The sequence below is a fragment of the Lissotriton vulgaris genome, chromosome 6 (genome assembly GCF_964263255.1).
Source record: "Lissotriton vulgaris chromosome 6, aLisVul1.2, whole genome shotgun sequence".
NCBI classification, from domain to species: domain Eukaryota; kingdom Metazoa; phylum Chordata; class Amphibia; order Caudata; family Salamandridae; genus Lissotriton; species Lissotriton vulgaris.
In genome coordinates, this window is record NC_141694.1 from 1263080453 (window position 1) to 1263105958 (window position 25506).

At 48.0% G+C, this 25506-nt stretch overlaps 1 protein-coding gene across 2 annotated transcripts in view; it reads left to right on the top strand.

The window, feature by feature from the left end:
- CDK19 (cyclin dependent kinase 19) overlaps positions 1-25506 on the top strand; it is a 1344771-nt gene that overhangs the window by 1173740 nt on the left and 145525 nt on the right. For both annotated transcript variants that reach the window (XM_086927380.1, XM_086927381.1), the window contains exon 8: positions 15554-15623. In XM_086927380.1, coding sequence (XP_086783506.1) covers positions 15554-15623 — 70 coding nt within the window. The remainder of the gene's footprint in view (positions 1-15553; positions 15624-25506) is intronic.

Consider the following 25506-nt stretch of genomic DNA (forward strand, 5'->3'; position numbering starts at 1 on the left):
TGGCTGAAGGCGATGTCTTTGCTGGATGAGAAGACGGCATCGAGTGTGTGTCCGGGGAGGTGGGTGGGGGTGGTCACCAGCTGCTTGAGTCCGAGGTTGGCGAGGTTGTCAAGCAGGGTGGTGGTATTGCGGTCATTGTTGTTCTCCAGGTGGAAGTTGAGGTCCCCGAGGAGGATGTAGTCAGTGGAGGGGAGGGCGTGCGGGCTGATGAAGTCGGCGATGTCTTCGCTGAATTGTGTGCGGGGTCCCGGGGGACGGTAGATCAGGGTGCCTCTGAGGGTGGTCTTGGGGTCGGTGTGGATCTGGAAGTGCAGGTGTTTGGCGGTTGTCAGGGTGTCGACACATAAGGATAAGAAATAGAATAGAAATACAGTAAGTCAATAAGACATGCCGACCGATGTATTAACTTCTAAAACAACAATAATCAATAAAGAGATAAACAACTGATGCTTGCAGCGTGTGAAATCAAAATGAAATCATTCACAATTGAAGATCAGTTTTAAAACCTATCACCACAAATTCGTCAATCCTAGAGCTGTTAGAAGGACGCTTACTGAGAGGGGAGGCCAATAAGACGTGGCGACCAATATATCAACATCAAAACGGCAAACATCAGTAAATAAATAAATACCCAATGAATATAAAATCAGAATGAGATCAATCACAATTTAAGATCAGTTTCAAAACCTACCAGCCTAAATTAGTCACTTCTAGAGCTGTAAGAAGAACACTGAGAGGGGAAGCCACGCCGAGTACATGAATTAAGATAGATATGTTATTTTACAAAGGCAAGCCTCAATCACAGTCATTTGAGAGGCAGCCACAGGTGAAATCCACTTTAGTTCTTTGAACTATTCTTGTGGATTGCGAGTTCTACATTGAGCATCTCATTGTCTGATGGTATTATAGCCTCTTTCATTGTTTCTGTTCTCTGAAGTTCCTCAACAATTTTGGAATTAGGGTAGCTTGCTGTAAAAGTGAAGCACAGTTGCTTGTGTGGGTACTAATTTAGGCAATATTCAGTGGCGGCTAGCTTAAAAATAAAATGGTGAGGCGCGAAGGCGCACAACTCACCATTCACTTGGGAGCTCCACCAGTGCAGCACTGTTTAGGAGCAGGAACAGAAAGGGCTTCCCTCCTGCTCGTGGAATGCAAATCCAACCAATGCTGGAGTTTCTTTCCTGTTGTGAAAGCAGCTCCATGATTGGTGGGAGCAGACTCATCCAGCGCTCATTTTGAGGCTGGGGTACTGTGCCACAATCCCCAGGTTGTTTTCACAGCCTTTGGATTGCTGGGTCTACAGTGTGCATGTTGGTCTGCTCATCGAAAGACAGCGAGCCAAGCCATCTTGCACACTGTAGACCAATGCTGCCATCCTGCATTTGCAGGATTCAGCCCCTCCCCCGCGCTGTACACAGCGCGAGCCAGTGTGGTGGCAAATAAATAAAATGGCATTGACTTGACATTTTATTTATTTGTGTTGACATGCCATTTTATTTATTTGTGTTGGCCTGCTGTCCTCGCAGCAGGCGGGGCGACGCTTCTCGACTCCTAAGGAGGAGTCGCCCCTGGCAATAACAGTGCTTAATTTGAGTTTATGTATTCCAGTGCTCAGTACCAGCACTTAATTCATAACACCTGCACTCGTGGCACTGTTTGTTCTAGAGGTTAGCACATAAGTACAATTAAATATGCATACAAAAATAATAATACTAGGGCTTCTTTACTATCCTGACTTCTTTGGGTGGCCTGCAATATTACAAGTTAGTGTTCTGATGAGTAGTTGTGCTAGTACTCATATTTGGCAGCACTGGCAGGGGCAGTAAGTAGGTGGGCATGCGCCTTTTTACAAATTCAGCATTGGGTGCTTCTGGCCTTTTAATAACAAGCCACCCAGCATGTTGTCAGTTGTTGCTAAGTTGTAGGGAGTATGGGGAATAAGTATTAAAAGGAAATGTGTTTGTTGATTTTGGGTGTTTGACAAAAGTCAATGAGCTCGCTCTTATCGCTTTGGTAAGCTGCCATACAATTCTAATGCCTATTATCCGTAGGCAGGCTTGCCGGAAATTATTGCAAAGCCCTGGGCCAAAACTTAAAGCATGGCCACCTGATGCTTCTTCCGTTTTTGGGAGGCGCTAGAAGTAACTGTTTCTTAGTATCAAAAAAATGTGCTCCAGTAACGGAAAAAACCTTGTGTCTGGCCAGGTACGCTGCTTGATTATATGAGGTCACTCTCACTGCATCACACCGCTGGACCATTGTACCATGCAGTTCAGGCCACGTCCCACAGGGTCACCCAATTGAGAGTTACCTGTGCCAGCCCACCTCTGGGGAAGGTTCCGCTTGACCCCAGTACTGAATTGACTCCGGCAGAGGGCAGAGCTCCAATTTGCGTGCCCCCCTTTTACCTACCATATGTTTACCTTCTGTGGTGCTGAGAGCAAGTCCGGATCGAAGCAGGCCACGTGGGCTCTTCTTGAAGGGGTGCTCTTATGTGGCGCCCAGTCCCACCTCATGTCCCATTCTTCACGTTCCCCTGGCCTCAGTACCTCTCACAGCACCTGCACAGCTCCAGGCTCATCAGCTCGTGTCCAGCTCCAATCAGGCGGCCCTGTGGTTCCGAGCCTCCAACTCTTCATCCCTCAGGTGCACTATGGTTCAAAACTTGCCAGTATGTGTTCTTCATCTTTCGCAGTCATATGTGTCTCTACAGGGCAGATGTGGTCAAATATTAAAGGCACAGAGGGAGAGCCCCCCTAATTTGTGTATGCCCTGTTTGTCTGTTAGCCACTCTCCCCCCCTCCCCCACCCCCCACCCCCAGCTTCTAAATGATAACAATGCTGCAGTTTCATGTTGTCGCACACATTTTACCTATTCATTTACTTTTAGGGGATGTCATCATTCAGCCCTGTTACTGTCTGTAAGCAAAGGTACAGCTGAGCTCTGCATTGCAGTCACTGTCTGCAGTCTGCGCAGAGATGAGTTCAGCTTCAGTGAGGCAGGCTCAGGCTCCACGCTGGGGCCTCTCTCACATCCTAGTGCCCTTCCATTTCAGCACTTTGCAGCAGTTGTAAGATCTTCTTAGAGTTTCTTGTTGCTCAGAAGGTGCAATTTCTGAGATTTATAGGTTTCCCTCGTCTTCATTGCTTGATTTTGCTCATGAGAATGTCACTCATAGTTGTTGAAATGTCACTCATAATTACACTGAAATTATGGAAATGTCACACACAGCAATCTGAAACCTTGGCAGCTATGGTCAGGGGATGTGCAATGTATCCTCAGCCACATCCCCCTTAAATATTGGCATTTAGTAATCCCTACCTAGCCTGATTTCAGGTGCATTCTTAATTTACTCTTTTTTTTCATGCTAGGTATTTTTCTATCAGTTCCAAACGGATTTATGTATGTTGCAAGTGTTGCCAAAGCTTTGCTAATTCATGCGTGTTGCAACAGTTTTACAAAAGGCTGTTGTGTCTCCATGATTTCGCAAGCTCATGGGGACTAGCTGTCTTTTTTGCCAGCACTGGGATTTCCTTCGGCAGAATGCAGATCTTTGTGCTCGTCTTCAAACTTGGCAAAAACACCTGTCCTGCAGGCAGATTCCTCTGCCCTTCAGAATTAGGCGTCAGTAGATTTTTCTCCACCCTCTTTTGGAATCATGTACAATGTGTCTATTGCCCATCTATCGAGCTTTCCAGTTTGTATGCCTCCTCCACGGTAAATTCAGTGCTTATTTTCTGAAAGTGCAGTGGCCTACAAGTGTTCTTAGTAGAGGCGCAGAATCCCCCACGCCCCAAAACTGCCTAGCTTTGATTCCACCTCATACCTTTTATCCACGCCCTACACTTGCATTTTCTTAATTTCATTCTTCCAGTTTCTTTTCCATCCCTTCTTTCTTTTCATCTGCTACTGTTTCCCAATCTTTCTTTTCCTTATTTCTCCCTTATTTTTGTTTAGTGTCCTAGCAAGGGTGCACGGGGCTTTAACGGGGCTGGAGAAAGGGAGTAGCACGCACGCGCGCTATTCTGCTGAAATTTGCTATCTCAGCGCTGCTGTAACTTTTAAAATATCGCTTTCTGCATTTAGCTTTTTAAATTGCATTTACCTCGTTATTAGGACGATCTTTGTGTGCCCTCTCACTTGCACCCTAAATTGTGCCCCCCACCGCGCTTTTCGCGGAGCTATGTCATTTTCCTCTTAGCCTTCGTTTTTGGCGCCGGGCGCCATCTTGAGTGTGGTGTGGAGCGAGTGTGCCACTTGTGGGAGCGCTCTAGCGCTCATTTGCATCACAGGTGAGCCCTACTTAAAGCTCGCCTCCTGCGCGCAGCGGTGACGCGCAGCGGGAGCGCCGGACTCTCGCCGGAGTCAAGCCAGAGTCCTGCCCGTCTGCGCCCGTCAGCGTCCCGGAGGCGGGCGGAGCGGCGGGTGGGACTCTACCACTAGGTATGTGTCCTCCTGGGACCCTCGTCTTGCGCTATTCCCCTAGCGACCTTCGCTCACTCCTTCCTCATGGCTATGGCTGTCGTACTGTATTCCCTGCCCGCTACAACGGGAAATCCCGCTGCCCGGGTTGTGGTTGGCGGCCCACCCGCCCGCTCTCTGTACGACCGAGCACTAACATCTCGAGTATGGGCTTCGGGTGCATGCTATTGAATACCAGGTCAGCTTGCAAACATGCGCTGGACATCTATGAGCTTCTCGATGTAGATAAACCACTATGCCTCATGCTCACTGAGACATGGTGGGGCGACTCTTCTAACCCTGACGTCGCTCTGGCTATCCCGCCTGATTACAACATCTTCAGAAAGGATAGAGCCAATGGAAGGGGAGGTGGAGTTGCGCTAGTGGTCCGGAAAGGAACTCCTTGTGAGATCCTGCCAGCGATGGACATCCGTGGCTCGGAGACCCTAGCCTTCTCTATCTCTCTGTCTTCCCATCAATCCTTTAAGGGACTGCTTGTTTACAGACCACCGGGTTCCCCCGGCACCTTCTTTGAAGATCTGGATATGGTGTTGGTGGAGCTGGCCCTGAAAGCCGAACATTTCATCGTGGCTGGCGATTTCAACTTCCGGATGGATGATTCATCCGATCCGGCGGCCGCCAAACTGTCGGAGGCGCTGACCCCGTTGGGGCTCTTCCCCTACCTTCAGGAGCCCACACATGAGAAGGGGCATACCCTCGACCAGGTCTTTTCGTCTGTCCCTCTCGAGGGGTTAGAGATCACCCCTGTCTTATGGTCGGACCACTTTCTCGCAAAATTTGTGATCAAGGGCATAGTTAAATCTGTGCCTATCCCGGCACATCAACAGGGTCGTGTCCATAGGGCTTTCCATCGTGTCACCCCGGAGATGCTGGCTCAGGCAGCTGAAGCCCATCCCTGCCTTCTCTCAGGTGATCTAGACAGGGATCTGCAGACCATGCATGACTGGCTACTGGACAGGCTCAACGATCTCGCCCCGGAAGTAACATCTCGCCCAACACCGAAACGGGTCTCTGCGCCTTGGTTTACCGCTGCACTGTCGGCTACGCGGCAGCAGTGCAAGGTAGCCGAAAGAGCCTGGCGGGCACAATATGACTCTGGTGCCAAGTTGACCTACAAAACGGTGGTCAAGGCCTATCACCGGGACATCCGTAGGGAAAAAAAAGCCTACCTAGCCAGGAGAATTGATGCGGCTTCCAACTCCTGCAAGGAGATTTTCTCCATTGTGAGAGAATTCACCTCACCTTGGTCTAACACCTCGGACCAAAAACCATCTGGTACCTGGGCCATGGATCTTGCGGACTTTTTTACGAGTAAGATCCAACGCATTCAGGAGTCATTCCTGGCACCAGTGTCTGCGGGCCAGACTGAACCTGACACCTCCACACTGCCACAGGCCGGGCCAGGGGCGACGTTGAGCGTGTTTCCTTCTATCTCTGCTCCGGACTCCCTGGCTCTCATGGGCAACTTAAAATCGGGTTCTCCCCTCGACCCTTGCCCTGCAAAATTTCTGGCGAAAGTTGCGGAGGTGATCAACCCGTTGGCTAATCCGCTCTTAAATCTTTCGCTAAGGCTTGGTGTGGTCCCGCAGGCCTGGAAGCAGGCGATGGTGATTCCATTGCTTAAAAAACCTGGTCTAGATCCGAAGGCCCCGCTTAATTATAGGCCCATCTCCCTGCTGCCGGCCCTCACGAAGATTCTGGAAAAACACGTCCAAGGCGTGCTCTCCAACTTTCTTGAATCTAATGAGATCCTGCACGCCACCCAATCGGGCTTTCGTCCCCATCTTAGTACTGAGACTGCGCTCCTGGAGGTTTCGGAAACCATTAAAGGGGTTCTGGACTCTGGGGGCAAAGTCATGCTGGTGATGTTAGATCTGTCGGCGGCGTTCGACACCGTTCCCCATCATGGTCTTCTCGACAGACTTTTCGAGATAGGCCTACGGGGGACGGTGCTCGACTGGTTTTCTTCTTTTCTTGCCGGCCGCCGGCAGTCGATCTGGGCCCCGCCGGATTCCGCCGTGATGCCGCCTCTGGGAGTCGGGGTCCCTCAGGGCTCTATTTTGAGCCCGACCCTCTTTAACATCATTATGACCCCTCTGGCGGCATTGGTGGAGTCGCATGGTGCCCAGATCGTATCCTATGCGGATGACACCCAGCTCCTCTTCTCTTGTAAGAGAGGAGGCGACTTTGATGGGGAGAGCATTCGGGATTGCCTTGGGGCTGTTTTCCACTGGTTCCATCTAAACAGCCTTAAGTGCAATTCCGACAAGTCCGAAGTTCTGTTCTTTGGGTGCGACACAGAACCAGACTGGCAGACCTGGTGGCCACGGGATATGTTCCCTCCGTCCTGCTCCTCTCAGGTTGCTAAGAATCTGGGGGTGAAGATGGATAACAGGCTCACCTTGAAATCCCAGATCCTGGGGGTGTCGGGCGTTTGCTTTGGCATCCTCAGGATGCTGCGGAGGTTTCTTCCTCTGTTATCCGTGGAACACAGGACGCTGACTGTCCAGGCTCTGATTGGGTCCAGGTTGGATTATTCCAACGTTCTCTACCTGGGCCTTCCAGAGTACTTGTTGCAGCGGCTTCAAGTGGTACAGAATGCCGCTGCAAGGGCAATCTTTGGCCTCAGTAGGCGCTCCAGGACCTCTGGCTTGTTGGCTACTCTACATTGGCTTCCTATCCGCAAGAGGATTGCCTTTAAGGCGCTTACCTTGACCTACAAAGCTCTCCACAAGGAGGGTGCCAAGTACCTCCAAAAGAGACTGGTCTTTTACCACCCGACCAGGTCTCTGAGGTCGGAAGCCCTGCACTTTGCTGTTGTCCCCCGGGTCAAGAAAGCGCGCCTCGGTGGCCGCTCTTTTGGACTGCTGGCTTCTCAGCTGTGGAACTCTTTACCTCTGACCCTGCGGGGAGCCACCAGCCTACTGGCTTTTAGGAAAGGCCTTAAAACTTGGCTGTTTACTCAGTAGCCTGTCTTCCGTGAATCTCTGGTCCACTCTTCCGTTAGCTTTTTTATCTGGTGTTATGTTTCTTATGTTGCAGCATTGTCTCTTTCTCCTTTAAAGCGCCGGGACACTCTTTTTGAGTAGCCGCGCGCTATAGAAATAATTAAATAACATAACATAACATAACATAATGCAAGTTGGAAAGAGGGCCCAGACCCATGTTTCCTAGCAAAAAAGCATCCATGATTCAAGTTCAGTAGGCCCCTCATGCTCCTCCTAGGCCCCGGTGCTGCTGCACCTGCGTTAACGTTGGTAGCTACGCCCCTGTCTTTCTTTGCCTCCTTTGCTTTGAGTCTCGTCTAAAGATAAAAAATATGTCCCGGTTCCCAAAAATGGGTGCCAGAACCCACCAACTGTAACCACTGGCACTGAGTAACCACAGGGTGGGTGCATACCTTTGAATCTGCCTTCATTCATGCCTAAATAAAGGATCTGAGGGTTTGTATGCTTTCCAAGGTTTTTGATGACGTTTGTTATCTTTTTACGATTAACTTAAGAATTGTGGAGAGGAAATAAATATATCACTGGTAGCAGCTCCAAAGTGGGGTGAATTGATGCAGATCATGTCATATTGGGGGGTGGCCTCAAAATGTTCTTTGACCCTTTGATGGAATCCACAGCCACCTCATCCAGCGGCAAACTGCATTCCTTCAAAGTTCTTGGTGAGATCTAAGACGCTTACTCTCCCTGAGACGCGTGGCGCTTTCAGCATGCTGCACACCCAGGTTACACATTTTACTCAGCGTACCATAACACAAGGTCCCGCATTGATTATTGGCTGCTATGTTCACGCTACTTCCCAGGTTGGGTGACATTTTCCATCTTCCCTGCACATTATTGGACCACTCTTTGGTTCACATGATAGTGGCTATGCCATTTGATGGGGGCAGGGAGACACATTTGACACTTTCCCTGCAATGCTGTCCATGATGATGTTTTTTGCAAGGGGCTGCACACAGTCATAATAGAATACTCTGAACTGAATGTGGGATCTGTTGCAAAGCAGGCCACCCTTTGGGAGGGTTTAAGGTATATATATATATGGGATCTAAGGTGTAGTACACAATAACCAAGGAGACTTGTCCAGAATTGAAACTACGCTGCGCAACTTAGATGTTGCAGCGTGTGTAGCCCTGATGACCTGCAACTATTGCGTCACCCGTGCGTCCCTCATTGATGAGTTTTGGGACCTGGCTGATCGGGAGGTGGCACACATGGGGAAACACGCTAAGGCCTGCCGCTATGGGAAAGGCAAACGACCAGGGCGAACATTGGCATGACTGCTTCGCCTACAGTGGGGGGGTTTGGGAGGGATACATCTCTGAACTGCTGCTCAACGATGGGACGCTCACAACGGATAACAGTACGGTGCTCGCTGAGCGCCTGCGTTATTATGCCCATTTATACACTTCCCGCTAAACAGGCGATGGGAGAGATGTCACTAAATATCTATCAGAGATCACCATGCTCTGGCTCATAAACGTGCAACTGCAGTTCCTAAGCAAACCCATCTCTACACAGCATATTGTAGTAAATAACCAGGAGACCACAGGAGCAGCAACAGAGGTTTATTGCAGGAGAACAGGAGAAGTCACCTCAACACAAGCTGGCCAGGCACAAACTGTCACCAGCTAGAACCCTAGGAGGAGACAGAGCCATACACATTCTGGAATGGGTGACACAGGTAAGAACTGTGGTGGAGTAAAGGAAATAGAAGAAGGATAATATACAACACATCTCCTCTCGTAGAATAAAGAAAAAGAAAAGAAAGGAAACTTAACGCAAGAAATGTGCATGTCATTGAAAGAAAACTTAGCACAAGACTAACGAGATAAAATGGAGGCATCATAGAACGATAAGCATTCAAACACAGGTAAAATGGAAGTAATGAGAACATCATACAATAAATACACAGGTACATATGAGCGATGAAAACAACACAACTAATAAGCATTGAAAGGAACACACGTCACCCCTCTAAAAGAACTAATCACAACAGAAATCATTCAAATAAGTAGGTGGCCTGTGGCTCCTTTGAGGTCTGACGGCAGGCAAAGAAGAACTTGGAGACGCAATGGGGTTGGAATTATAATCAGTTACGGAGTTGGGAACGAGATCAGTAATGGAACTGGGAAGAGACCCAGCAGGATCAGGAGCATCCCCTCCACCATCAGCCCTGGAAGAGACATTAGCAGGAGCAGGAAGACCAGGACCCGGATCTGGAGAAGGAACAAGCATGAACCCTGAGGAGGGAGAATCTTGGACAGGAAAAGAAACAGGAACAGGACTGGGACCAACTACAGGGCTAACGCCACCTTTCTGATAGAGAGCAACCCTCCTTAAGTTCCATTTCTCCCCATTGGAGAGAACAACATAGTGGGGATAAACCATCTTAACAAGAAAAGGGCCACGGAACTTGGACAAACCACCGGAAACACGACCAGACTTCACCTTGACAAGGTCACCTTTTGCAATTTTACCAGCAACAACCTTGGTGGAGAGCCCATCACCTTCAGGAGACTTGCGAGAGGAGACCCTAGGAAGCAGACCTACAGAACTGCGACTAGAAGCAACCTTACCGGAAGAGGACACGGAGCCCTTACAAGCAGGCTTGGGAACCACACTTGAAAAGTCACCTGAAAGAGACTGACAGACCAAATTTTTGAGCCAAGAGGGAATGAGTTTGGTGCTGGGAACCCTGCCCCTCATCATCTCAAAAGGAGATCTGGAGTGGGAACCATGAAGAGTGGTACAATACGCATAAACCATTTCACTAACAAGGGAAGAGACAGAAGAACCACTAGAGAGGGCCATTTGAACGGTGCCTTTCACCAATCTATTAAGGCGTTCACAGAGACCATTACCCTGAGGGTTGTAGAGGGAGGTCCTATGGTGGGAAATTCCGCAATCAGACAAAAAGGCTTGCATCTCATGCGAAACCAACTGTGTGCCATTGTCCGTTATAAGAACATTAGGGAAACCTTCTCTAAAAAACAGAGACTTAAGGTGATTAATGGTAGTAGCCGTGGTGATGTCCTTGAGAAACTCCACCGACAGCCACTTAGAATGACAGTCGACAGTGACAACAGCAAACCTCTGGGAAAGAGGTAGTTCGGCAATGGGACCAATAAAATCTAAGCAGATGGTGTGCCACGGAATTTCGGGGAACTGCAGCGCACCCATTTCAGAACCCGAGGAGTAGACTTGTGCGAATCAAGGACCTTCATGCACTTACTAGACTCCTCAATTACTTTTGCCAGATCAATGGCGTCTTTCAAGTTAGGATTTTTGGCTGCCCATAGCCGCTCTTGAATTTTCTTGCTTGAGCACTGGACGACCAATTGATCTCTTATGAGCTCGTCATTCATAGAACCAAACTTACACTTTATAGAAAGCTCTCTGAGTCTGGCAACAAAGTCATCTATGGTTTCTGACTCTTTTTGGCGTTGTGTGTAGAACTTATAGCGGTTCATAATCAGATTCTCTTCCTTTGCAAATCTGATCTCCAAGCGATCAACGGCTTCCTTAAACTCATCAATATCAGGCCCACCAGCTCCAAGTGTGATAGGTAGGAATCTAAATACCCTCTGCCCTTCTTTGCCCAAAGTGCTCAAAAGGATGGCTTTTTTCCTTTTGGGTGAAAATTCCTGTCCATCCAGTGCTTCCAGGTAATTGTCAAACATGATATACCAGTCTTCCCAAGGTATTTCAGGTACACCAGGTTCAGGTAAGAATTGGGGAGGCAAGGTTACCACAAATTGTTGTGCCATGTTCACAGATTGTGGAAAGAAAAAATAAAATACCCACAAGATTTGCACAATAAAAGAAACTAGAAAATTGTAGTAATGCCTCTTACCATTTATAAGGTGTCCAAACAATTCTGAAGTACTGCAACAGAGCCAGGCAGAAGTTTTAGAGCAAACCGGGTAAATTCCGATTCAATATCACAAAAACGGCTGGAAAAACGAGGTGAAACTGTAATGTAAACACTAAACCATAAAAGAAATGGCCGCCGCTGAAAACGAGGCTTGGATTTCAGCTGGAATGGAAACGAGGCTTGAAATCGTCTGGGAACGAGGCTTGAAACTTTACAGGAAGCGCCTCTCCAGTAACACGTTGCGCTCGCTTCAGCTGACTCGCGCACAGCCTTCCTGACAACAGCTGGTGCGTCTCCAGGGCAACAGCGTTGCTCGCGCACACGCTGTACTCAGTGCGCAATAGCTGACGAGTCTGGTGTGTCTCCACGGCAACGGAAGACGGCGTCTCTAGCGTGGCTCACACACGCGCTGCACTCGGTGTCTCCAAGGCAACCAGAGACGGAGTCTGGAGCGTGGCTCACACACGCGCTGCACTCGCTCAGTAATGACTCACCAGCTCCGTTGTTTGGGTGACGTCAGCGCTGATAGAGCTCGAGCTCCGCTCCGCTTTCCAGTCCCAAAAATAGATGATAGGATTACCACAGAAGGAAACATCCACTGGAAAGTGAAGAGAAGAGCCTTGACAAGATCTGCACACCGTGGATTCGTTTCTTGTTGAGGGAAACTCCTGCTTTCCGCTGACAATCTTGGAAATGCATCAAGATGAGGTATTCAATAATACTGGCCAGCAGGTAACGTCGCCAAAATTGTAGTAAATAACCAGGAGACCACAGGAGCAGCAACAGAGGTTTATTGCAGGAGAACAGGAGAAGTCACCTCAACACAAGCTGGCCAGGCACAAACTGTCACCAGCTAGAACCCTAGGAGGAGACAGAGCCATACACATTCTGGAATGGGTGACACAGGTAAGAACTGTGGTGGAGTAAAGGAAATAGAAGAAGGATAATATACAACACATATCATAGCCTTCATTGACTCTGGACGGCTCTAAGGCCTTCGGTTTGGACGGCCTAATGGGAGTTTTCTATAAGGCCTATAAACACCTCCTGGCACCACATCTTCTTGCCATGTATGCTGATAAGCTTGATGCCAGGTTACTACCCCCTACACTTCAAGAGGCTGTGATTACGCTTCTACTGAAGCCAGGAAAAGACCCTCTTAACTTTAATACCTACAGACCACTATCCCTCCTCAACTTCGACAATAAAATATTTGCCAAAATTATTGCCACCTGGTTGTCAGTGTTACTCAAGACAATTATATTGCCCCTGCAATCAGGCTTCGTTCCACCTCACTTGACTTGCATGCCCTTTTTTTGTTGTTGAATAGAATATCACTGGGCGTTCTGGCTGCAGTAGCACTTCTTGATGGCGATAAAAACCTTCAACTCCCTTGATGGCCTTTTTTGCATGCTACGCTACAAAAGTTGGAGTTGCCACCCAGATGTGGCTCCCTAATGAAACTTTTCTCTTCTGAACCCTTGGCAAATATTCGAGTCAATGGCATAAGCAGCTGCTGTGCGGGTGGGGTGGCGGAGAGAGGAAACGGAGGAGGGGGGGCCGGGGGGGGGGAGATAACAGTCTAAATCAGGAAAAAAAGAAAGGATGCAGGCCAGCTGCTCTTCTTCTTCGGGTCCTCGCTGCAGCACAGGTTCCCAGGCTCCTATGCGGCTAATCCTGAAGCCTCTCTCATATTTGAAAGCAGCGTCAGGATTGGCCTGAACGCTGTGTCAGGATTGGCCTGAGAGCTGTGAGTTTGCGCTTCCAGAGAGACTGGGAGCCTGTGCTTTGCTGTCTCCAACTCAGCAACACAGGTGGGTTGGAGCCAGCTCAGTGCGCATGTCGGTTTGGCCGGCCTGAGACAGCTGGCCAAACCGACATGCACACTGATAGCAGTGCCGACTACTCCCTCTCGTTACTGCCCCCACGCTGGCCCTGGCCCTAGGCTAGTACTTGAAAACTAAAACGATAATTATCCTGTTTTATTATAATTTTATTTTTTCAAGTTTTGAGGCTGGCGGGGGGTACGACTCTCCTCTGCCATAGCCTGAGGAGCCTCCACTGGTCAATGGCTCCCTTACCATACCATTCGCCATTGCTCATAAGACAAGGCAGGGCTTTCCACTGTCCCCATTACTATTTATAATCAGTATGGACCCACTGGTTTGGCATTTACAGGTGAAGAATCTCCATTGTGGCTTGCAATTTTGAACTGGTCCGATGCTCCTGTCCCTATACGCTGATGTTGTTTTACTTTTTCTCCGCCATATGGCGGATAATTTAGCTCCTATTGTGTGTGATTTTTTTGTTGTCCCAGACTCCTGTCTGGCTAACAAATAAACTGGAAGAAGTCAGAACTATTCCCACTCATGGAAGCAACGTCACCTGTGATGTGTGAACTTCCACTACTGTTGTGCACGGATCCCGACAAATATTTGGGCATTCACGTCCATCGGGATAAGGAGCACGTTTTCCAATTGAACTATGGCCCAGAAGTCGACAGATTGATGATACAAATCGAGGGCTTTATTTGCCTCCCACTGTTGATAGCAGGTCGTGTTGCCATTATAAAAATGGTGGTTCTCTCTTCTTGTTTATATATTTTTCTCAATATGCCTATCACCCACACCAATGCCTTTTTTGCCCCACTCCGGAGTCTGCTTCTATGATTGACCTGGGCGGGTCCTAGGTTCCGAGTGGGTTGGGATAATTTGGTGTTCCCCCATTAGCAGGGGGTTTGGCGCCCTACAGCTGCAACTTTACTTTCTAGTGGTGCAGTGCCAGTATGCCCAACACTGGTACCACAGCGATGCCCGACTGCCCTACGATAGCCCTGAGTAGGACTAAGCGGGGGTGCTGTAGTGCGCCATCATCCCTCAAGGGATCCCTTTGGATCCCAATAATATCCAGGTGCTTTCTTCCACTTACTGGGTGTGGCGTAATCTCCTTGGAGTCTTAGATGGTGAGCTGATATACTCTCCCTCCTTACCCATTGCTGATAAACCTTGGTTGCCTCCTGCATCGGAAACCCTTATTAAAAACACCATGGCACGACATGAACTGAATCCATTCGGAGATCTCTTTTTGGGTGGCCAAGTACTTACCCAAACTGACAGTGTACTTTTTGCAGTAGCGATAGACGACCCTGATGGGGAGCACTTGGTTTCCAAGCATTATCACACCAGCCTGGCCCTCCTCCCAAGGCAGGAAGGGCGTCTTTGGGAACACTGGGAGCAGGATCTGCACCGGCCGCTGTCGGATCAGATATGGTGCTACTGCTGTCAGCAAACAAAACTTGTTTCTCCCAATCCCAGACTTAATGGTATACATTTTGAATTTCTTAGGCGCGTTCACACTACACCTCGCTCCCTGGTTAAAGTCGACCCTACCAGGTCTTCTCGCTGTCCTAAACGCCACCTTGAAGATCCCTTTTTTGCGCACCTTGCATGGACACGCACCCATATAGGGGGATTTGGGACTGACGTTATCACAGTCTCATTAATGATGGGGCCCAATTTAGCACCCGAACCGCTCCTGGCACTGTTAGGATATGTTCGTGATGTGCCTGAAGGGGTTTGCAGATTTACCGCATTGGCACTATTGCTGGCGAAGCGAGAAATTGATGTGCATTGGAGCAGCAGGTACTGTCCGACAGTAAGCAGATGGAAAAACAACTTTTCATTTTGTGACCCTACCAGAAAAATGTATTCTTCATTACAGCCACCATCTGCCAGACCCAAAAATATATGGCAACTATTACATGACTATTTACCGCAGCAGGAACAGCCAGAATCAGAGGGCGAACCTGCTGTACAATAATGTGTACTTAGCAGACTCCACGTGGCACGTGTGCGCTGAATGCCAACAAGCCTATTATGATGTTTATATATTTGCTGCCTAGGGTTGCTCCCTAATTGTTTATTCCTTTTTCTTTCAGTCTCCCTGTTGCGACTCGAATGCTTTGTAGTGTGTGCTATTTTTAGTAAATGCATTTCACCTGGACTGGCTGATTCTTCCAATTATGTTACTTTCAATAATGTGCATGATTATTTCCCATGATTATGGGGTCTTGTATGTGATTTTGTGTATAAGTCTTATTGATAATTTTTTTTTAAAAAAAAGCTCCCACGTGTTCGTCTTTCTTCATGCAAATCTATGCAACAATTTTCTTTTTTTTTCTTTTTGAAGATAAAGATTGGGACGACATCAGGAAAATGCCCGAATATCCAACGCTTCAAAAGGATTTCAGAAGAACAACGTAAGTTGGTATACAAGACCCTGTTACTCGGCCAATGCCTTAAGTGAAGCTGAGTTCAGATCAGCTACGATTTGCTTCCAGGAACCAGGCTTAGGGGAATGAAAAGAGCAGGTACTTTAATATACTATCCTAAAACATAAACAATAGATTCCCAATGTTAGACTGATGTTCTGATTTGTTACCTTTGCCTCAAATTGTAAAGTGCTCTGATATCCTTCGGGATCAAGTTTGCGCTATATAAAACGTTATAAATAAAATAAATATTCACGATGGATCATGTAAGTTACTCCTCATCGAGTGAATTAATGACACCAACTATTCGCTTCTAAGCCAGCCTTGACATCATTGTATAATAAACATTAAAAACATAACATGTATTTGTGAAGTGCACGTTCTCCCGTAGGCATCTTGGCGTGGAATAACAGATATTCATTGTTACCCAACTCAATGGTCCTCATTTTATCGACCTCAGCTGGATGAAAGGCTGAGTGGACCCGCCGGGATTTGAACATGTGACCATAAGGTCAAACACAGGCCCCTGCAAGAGACGCATTAGTCCACTGAGCCACCAGACCCGGCTGCAACCCATTACCTTTCCGTGAAGAAGATCAAGAAAATATATAGTCTTGCATAAGATATTAGTGGTGAGAGTTGACACAAACAATTAGTGTGTAAGAAAGCCTCGAGCTGCAAGGATATCTTCAGGCATGCTGAGTGCTGAAATAGTGCAGAGGAAGGAGTTCTGAGAAGACGGAAATTAAGGTTACAAGTATACAATAGGCTTCCGCCATTTATTTTTCTGTTGAAACAAGCATCTTAGGTCTCGTTTACAAGTGCCTCAGTATTTTCTCTTAGAACCTGCACGCGTGTTACTGCTTCTGCCAGCTCTTTTAATCCGTATTCTAATTTTAAATCGCCATAGCTTGGCTTTCGCTCCTGTTCGTGCTCGTGCTGTAATTTGCGCAGTTGCGCCTGTATTTGGGGGGTGAATTAGCGAGTCTTACTTGCACTTTAATTTTGGAAAACTCACTCGCATTTGTGGGATTTAGTGAGTAGGGCTACCTGAGAGGCTTACATCGCGGCGCTAGCCGCCATCTTGGGTGAGTGGCTGGGAAAGCGGGCCGGGGACTAGGCGCCATCTTGGTTGGCGGGCTAGACGATCGCACAGGCGGTCTCCCGCGCTCTGCCCTCGCATCCTGCATTTAAGGCGATCCCTTGCATCAGCAGGTATATCTCTTAGAACCTGCACACGTGTTACTGCTTCTGCCAGATCTTTTAATCCGAATTCTAATTTTAAACCGCCATAGCTTGGCTTTCGCTCCTGTTCGCGCTCGTGCTGTAATTTGCGCAGTTGCGCCTGTATTTGGGGGGGGTAAATTAGCGAGTCTTACTTGCACTTTAATTTTGGAAAACTCACCCGCATTTGTGGGATTTAGTGAGTAGGGCTACCTGGGAGGCTTACAATCGCGGCGCTAGCCGCCATCTTGGGTGAGTCAGAAAAGGGGGGTGGTGATGGACAGAGTATCTGAATTAAGCAGAACACTCCTACCCAGTCAACAGTTCAGGGCTTGATCCATCACCGTTTTTTAGCTCACTGCACCATCCCAGCTCAGAACCTGGCTACATGCAAATTAGTCTGTCCCTGGCCCAGTGCATCATGGGAACAGGGCAGACCAAACTACCAAGCCAATTCTTATACTGGAAAGGAAACAAGCTTCTGGGGACCGGTTTCTGGCATTACAGCCGTCTTCGGCCCGGCTTGCTTGAATCCTGATGGTGCAGTGACCAAGGGACTCACATCTGAGCATACCCTTCCACGCTTATGGTGGACAAAACGATTCAGAAAAGGGGGTGGTGATGGACAAGAGTATCTGAATTAAGCAGAACACTCCTACCCAGTCAACAGATCAGGGCTTGACCTCATCTGCAGTGAAGTTACACATGCTTTTCCACGGCGGAAAAGCCGCCACGGAAAAGCATGTTTCAGAGCACATCCTAATCTGGCTGACGGTGTCTGAGAGACACCGTCACCATATTAGTGCTTTTCTGCCGCAGTTGTAAGCCAGCCGCGGCGGAAAAGCTGCGGACAGAAACCAGGACCCACCAGTCATCCAAATGTGGCGGTGGGTCTTGGTGGGTCCGCAGAGGATTTTCCGCATCCTCCGGGCCGGCGGGGGCTTCCGCCGGCCCGGAGGATGCGGAAAATCCTCCATCCTAATAAGCCCCTAAGTGTGCAAAAGCGAGGTTTTTGGAGGAGACTTTACTGTCAGCCTCAAATAAAGCACAGGCTTTGTTTAAAATTGTCAACGAGCTGTCACGACCGGCCTGTGCTACTACAGCTATCCTAGCCTCTCAGTTACTATGCGATTCGTTGGCCAAGGCCTTCGAAGGCAAGATCGTGACCATCTTGAGTAACTTGAGTCCCATGACACCAGGGGCTGTTCTCTTATCTACATCTGAGATGGAGGCTGTTAAAGCCAGGCTGGATAGCTTTCCTCTTCCTTCCTTCGCAGAGTTTGGTGTTCTAGCGGATAGTGTATCCTCTGGTTCTCCCCTCGATGTACTTCCGCACAAACTCTGGAAAGTGTTTAGGGAAGAGCTGTTCCCTCCTCTCCATGCAATTGGCTGCCAATTTCTTGGCTCCGCTCAGGTCCCGGATAGCTGGAAACTAGCGGTAACACCTGTCCAGTTTTCTGGAAGTTAATTATTGTCTGGATGCGGCGCAGTTTGGTTTCAGACCAGCGCATGGAACCGAATCAGCTTTGGTGACTGTCTTGAGTGACCTCCGTTCACGTGCCGACTATGGACGAGCAGCCTTTTTAGTGCAGCTCGACATGTCGGCAGCGTTCGATACGGTTAGTCACGCCATCTTAACCAGGAGATTGGAGGAGGCTGGTGTGATGGGCCTGGCCCGGGATTGGCTTGTTTCATATCTGGCCAATAGGCATCAGGTGGTTGCCCTGCCCCCCTTTAAGTCTACCATCAAAAGGGTTTATCAGGGAGTACCCCAGGGTTCGGCCATTAGCCCCATTCTTTTTGATCTCTACCTCCGCCCCCTGGTCAAGCTAATTAAATCTTTTGGCATTTCAGTTACCAACTACGCTGATGACACCCAACTCATTTTCTCCTTCGAAGGGGAGAATGCGGTGTCTCAGGAGACCTTTCACCACTGTATGGTCACCACGGCAACATGGCTGAGTAACAGCTCGCTGTAATTCAACAGCTCCAAGATGGAGGTGCTGCATTGCTCAGTGGACCGTGTCCCTCGACCTCTACCACAGGACTTCTGGCCCCCCTCCTTTCAGGGCACGGCAGCAGCGGCTACCTCGGTTCGGATCCTGGGAGTGACTATGGAACCTGATCTTCAACTGGATGCTTTCATTGACAAAACAGTGTCTACCTGTATGGGTTTGATGCTTTCCCTACGGAAGATTCTTCCTCTGCTCCCCGCCCATGCTAGACCAGAAGTAGTGCGCAGTATAAGTCTAAGCAGACTCGATTACTGCAATGCACTGCTTCTGGGGGCACCTGTCACTGCGATTGGCAAACTACAACGAGTGCAGAATTTCACGGCCAAGTTAGCACTCTCCCGTCTTGACTCGTCTTCCGCAGCACTTAGAGACTTGCATTGGCTTCCCATCCCTCAGCGGATTGAGTTTAAAGCTTTATGCCTGGTTTTCCGGGCCTTGCATGGATCGGGACTGCTGCCCATACAGGAGATGTTCTCCTGGTACATCCCCACTAGATCTCTCCGCTCTGCCTCTGCCTATTTGGCTGTTGTTCCCAAGATTCGGAGAAAGCGAATGGGTGGCCGCTCTTTTGGCTTCACGGCATCTAAGTTGTGGAATGATCTGCCACTGTCGCTCAGATGCTTAGGAGACCTTCTTTCTTTTAAAAAAGAACTAAAAACACACCTGTTCCCTAGGTCAGGGTAGTCTGCTGACACCGCATTAACTGTGTTTCAGGATCCGCTAGATCACAGCGCCAGGATGCCCGTTGGGTGACAGAAGCGCTCTACAAGTGTGTTATAAAAAAAATTATGATCCCTACATGAAGACCCATTTCCACAGGGATCACAATTACAAGTGGTTTGAAATAAACCATACTTGGAAATTTCTGGATGTGATAAACTCTGCGCCCCCTTCAGATACATTTCAGAAGGGCAACCAGCCAGAATTCAGCAGAGTAAAAAGGCCTGTGAAATGCGGGACATGAGGATTTTGGTCCAAAAATACCAACCAGTGCTTAATTTGTAAACCAATAAGTGCTGGGGCTCTTGTTGGGAGGCTACTGCAGCTTGCACCACACAATGCCCCTGCCAGCTGGCAATGACAGTACAAACACAGCTACTAACCGTCACACCCAGCTGTTGTGCTAATTCCTAAATTAGCCAGACTGCGCAACCATGTAGCAAACTGTCATAAGCCCCGGTATCGCAATTAGGTGCTGGTGCTGAGCCTCAGAAACCACCCGCTAAAATTAAGCACTGGCACCAACGTTTTAATATTATGTCCCATTATGAGGGGAAAACTTGTGATAACTGCCTACTGCAGCTGATAAATACGAAACCTCGGAGTATTGGATTTTTCCTGGTGTGATACCTATAGAAATACCCACCAGGGCACTCCAAATTGAGCCCTATGTGTTTCGTGTCTATCTGTACATGCGGCTCAATAGCATGCTTCGATGTTACATGAGTTATTGGCTATATGCAACAGTATATTTTTAGGTCGAGCCTAGAGCAGCCCATGCGCTGCTTGCTCGGCTCGACTCTTAGTAAGGGGCTTTTCAAAGTGCTACCCCACCCCCTTTTTGTGTGTGGATTACCTTTGCCGGCCACCAGCTTGCTGTTACACGCACAAGAGTGCGCAACGTGCACAGCTGCCCTGCCATCTGGCTTTTTACAGGGGGTGAATCCCCTCACCTACCCCCTCCCACTCCATCCTCTTCAGCTTCCGCACGTGCTTGTTCTCCTTTGATCAGTATCTTTCCCTTTCTCAATCTCACCCTCTCCCTGCCTTTTACAACTGCGGCCACACCACTGTGCCCGCCCCTACTCCCCCCTCCCAGTCCCTCCTTGCGCTTGTTGTAGTATCGCCTCAGTTTTCAGCCTGCAGTGGAAGTGAGCAGCGATGGCCTCTCTCACTCAACATTTGCTGTCCCTGTGCAATTTGTAGTGTTACTCTGTCAGCATGATTTTGATTTGTTATATGCCTAGCATGGAAGGTGTTCCGTCGTTTTAATCTCCCCATCGGGATGATCTCTCCCTTCGCATAAGCCCCATAGGGGGAGACCAAACGGACGTGGGAGAGCATCTAGTTAGCTTGTAGCTGTATTTGTAAGCACCCATCTGAGTAGGGGGAGACCAAACCGAGGGGTATTCCTCTCCTGACACTAGAGGGTATCTGCTTTCCAGTTATGCTCCTTATTGTCTGCACTACAAGTGATACCTAATTTTGCAGCCAGACTGTAAATAAAAGCTACGTAAAACTGTCCTGCTACACCAATGCTTAGGTAGCCATATTTCTTCCAAAAGACGCACACTGCATATTTACGGCTTTCCTTATTATGCAATTGCGGGGGCGAGATTTTGATCGATACCTTATCACTCTTGATCTAAAACCCCGTTCTGGTCGACTGAACCTTTGTTGCCTGTCATTGAGGGAAGAAAGTGTATCTCTTACCAAGTTAGTTCACCCAATAATGGACTCCGCTCTGAAGGATCACAAACAACTTCTAGCTTTCAAAGGTTTATTATAAAGTTAGAATCAGCTGCAAGTACAGGCATCTCAAAATGAGATTTACAAGATACATGGGCCCAACTACATACATGTGCTCTCTGAAAACCCTCAGACGAGCAAAGAAGACTACAAGTACAAGTTCTAAGAATAACAAGGCTGCTAGCATGGACACGTATTGAGATCTCTCCGTCATTTAAGGCTGGAGGGAAAATACAGGTTAGGCTGTCCCTACCCTGCTCTGGATGGTATCCCTACTTAACAAAGTCTCAACCTATCAAAAGGTGTCAGCGGTGAATGACTTCCTAGGAAGATCACCCACTCTTAGTCTCTTGGTGAAAACCTATGGTCCTCCAGTCATGACCCCTCTCTGCCTACCCATCCGCTCTCTAAAGGGTCCTCAGGCATCTGCTCTAACTCCACCCAGGGGTGCTGTCCCTAATACAAAACATACAACATCGTTTGAGACGCCCCTCGTGAGACGCCCCTCACGTGGTGTAGCTTCTGGCTTTTTCCATGATGAGGCCTCGTGCGTTAGAGTTGACCTTGCTTCTCAGACTCTTCTCCGGCCCGCTGATACCCCTTAAAACATTCCGGAACCCTCCTCCGTGTCTGTGCCGGCTCCTGAACAAACCTCTATTCATTTCATTTATAATTGGATCCCCCCTTTCTCTTGCAGACAGACATCTGCAGCCAAGATCCCAATTCTCATAGACTTCCAACAAAAGTTTGCAACATAATTCTCGGCACAGACCAATACGTGTAAATCAGTGTCTTTAAACGTTTCAGGCCTACAACATTTCTCATAATGATTATACCATTCGAATCCTTCATTAATTAATAGCATGTTAATACTCTACTCTATGATTCGGTAAACACATCTATATAATATGACCCATTAACGCGACTACTAAATGACATTAGTGCAATCCATGTCGTGAAAACGAACACCTTTCCCATCCCTTTCAGCTCTGGCCCTGAGGCCTACCACGTTCTATGTTTAACAGCATGTCTTCTTACATTTTAGCAGCTACACGACATGGATTCAGGATTAATCACGTCTAATAAGGTTATATAATTTCACACATTTCTGCATTAATTCCACTTCTACTTAAATCTCTAGCTTAACTACACATTTCAGAATATAGATGCATAGAATATCAGCACTCATGGCATTTCTCTTCATGACTTGTGCTTACTGCGTGTAAGTGTGATGTACTCATACATTTTAGGTCAGTTTGCGCTCTCTCAGTTCCCCCCTTTGATGACCTCTCGGGGTCATCACTAACATTTAAACTGAAGTGATTGCTAATGTACCTCGTTTCTGCGTTTCCAGAGCCCTCAGACTCCTGTACTGATTATCTTGTATGGCAGCTAATCTCTGTAGCTGTTCTCTCTGGGCCCTCTCCAACCTCCTTGCTCTGTACCATTTGAATGCCCTCACCAATCCCCACAACATGATCCCACAGATCAATATTATGATGATAGGTTTCAGCACATACCACACGAAGCTTTTGCCTAATGTGGTGAGCCAACCTCCAGCTTCACCCATTCCATGGCCCACTTTTTCCCAGACATTTTCTCTACTTAGATCTTCGATCTCTTTGTGAATATCAGTTATGTTCATAATAACTTTCTCAAGGGGCTTTGAATTGTCTGGAATGTAAGTACAACATTCCTGGACCTTCAAAGCCTTACAGACTCCGCCCTCTTTTGCTAGCAGGACGTCCAATGCAAGACGGTTTTGAAGAACCATAGCCCTTATCGATTGCATCTCTCCTTCCACCAGCATTAAGGACTGAGCAGTGCTGGCAGACAACCTGTCTACGACTGTTGCCAGTCGTCTAATTTTGACATCATTGAGGATTAGTCCCAAAAGGGGGAACACAGCTCCAAATACATCTCCAACCATTTCTGCATCCCCTATATCTCTCCTTCCTCTTGCTGATGCCTTGCCCTCGATGATCTCTAAGTCTTGGGCATGATATATTTTGGGGAAGATAATTGCCAAGTAACATGATCCGTACCAGTTATCAGGTAGTCTCACGTAGGCATTTCTTCCACATACAAAATATACATTTGGAATCACTTGCATTCCCTTTAGGAAATCCTTGGTATAATATTCTAGATTGAAAGCATGTTCACAGCTAACTTCTCCCACATATATATTTTCATAATACGTTTTGGCTCTGTGAAGACATAGCTTTCCTCTCTGTGTTCTATCCAAAGCTATTGGACCACTACTACCCTTTCTCTTGTGTGCCTTCTCTTCCTCAGTCCAATCTGTTTTCCATTGTCCTGATTTTTTCAAAATCTTTTGTCTCCTGTATCGATCATCCACCTGCCCTATAAACTTCTTCTCGACTTCTGACACCTTGCATGTCAAGTTATTTCTGCGGGCATATGAAGTATCTAAGGTAATCCAAGGAATGAAGAACTTGGCCAATCTGTCTTCACTCTTCCAGTAGTCCCATTTGTTCATTTGCTTATAATTTGGGACTTCTGGCAACACTGAGTCATAATTGGAGAAATAGTATTCAAAACTATCTCTCCCATAAAATATACTAAGCAATAAGCTACATGTAATGCCATATGTCAGCGGGAGGTGATGATATCGAATGCCTTCATCTACAGACGCCGGCAACTGCATGCAGACGTAGCAGTCCTTAACCTCCATGGCATCCACGTATTCATACAAAAGTTTAGCATAAGCATTTGACCTAAAGTCGCCTTGGGACTCATCCACGTGTAACCTACGGGCTTCTGCAGCTAATAACGCTTTCTCCTGAATGTTTTCCCCCTTCTTATCAGCAACAGTGGGGTTAGGTGTCACTACAGATTTCACATCGGTTACCTTTGCCCCATCCTCATGTCCCTTTACATAGGAAACTGTGACTACTAAAACTATTAAAATTATCACTCCTACTATTAGCGTGCCTATTATACATTTGGCTCTGCGATTCGGGGCGCCGGCTTCCATTTCGTCAGACAGTATGGCTCTCTCTTTTCTCAGCACAAAGTTCCTTTCTTCTCGTTCTTTTACAGTCCTTTTTACTCCTTTTGTCCTTAGAACCACACAACTGGAAGCTGACAACCTCTTTTGCAAAAGTCTTTTAAAAGTTTCAACACAGACAACCCTAGCCCTTCTCCGTCAACTCAAAGGAAGGTCCCTAAGATTCTCTGCTTCCTGGGCGCTAGGTAATCTTCTTTTTCTTGCTTATTTACAAAGTCTCTAAGCATCCACAATCAGGCTTGGGCCTGCAGCTTTGACAGCATAGTTCAATATTTCCAAACGAAGAATGTGCTCTTCATGGCTTGTTATCTTCGTACCAAAGTCGGGGAATTGCAATTCTGTGAAAAACATGTGCTTTAACTTGCTGAGGCGGGGAGGGCTGGGGAGTGTGAAAGTTAGTGACCCTTCTGCTTCGACCCCGGGTACTAACAGTTGTACTTCCACTGTGATGATGGGCTCAGAGCTGGACACCACCACCGCTCGTATCCTCCCTGTCTCCTGTTCCAAAGACATTTGTCGCCAGATATGTCCACTCAGGGGTGGCGTATCTTCTGCTAGGCACACGCACTCTTCTTGACCTTCTCAAGTCCGGTGCTTCAGCGCCCTGAGCACCTTCTTCCGGGTCTGAGTCCTCTGATATTGGAGCAAGGGTTCTCTCTGGAGTTGACCTCAGGCTAGAGCTCCTTCTTTGTGGCCAATTAGCTTCTCCACGTACCCTTCTACTCCTTCTCCTTCTGGTCTGCTCGCGCTCCCTTACAGACTGATCAGTGTCTGATTCGTACTCCCAGCTACTTTCTCCTTCAGTAGCGTCGTCTGTTTCGCTGTTGTACTGACCGTCCTCAGCTTGGTCAGACTCGTTCCCTGCTTCTGCTGGCACCTCTACAGCTTGGCTGGCCCCCTCTATGGCTTCTCGGTCCGCAGCTGGACTTCTATCCGAGAGAGGAGCTGTTTCTTCCAGAGGTGCTGGAACCCTCCGCGTATGCGACGCGTGGATCCAATTGGGCAGGCCTCCCACCTTTACTGCAGTGTTCGTGATCAGGATGATCTGGAAGGGCCCACGCCAACGAACATCCAGGCAGCTTCTTCTCACGTGCTTTCGTACAAGCACCCAGTCTCCAGGGCACAGGTCATG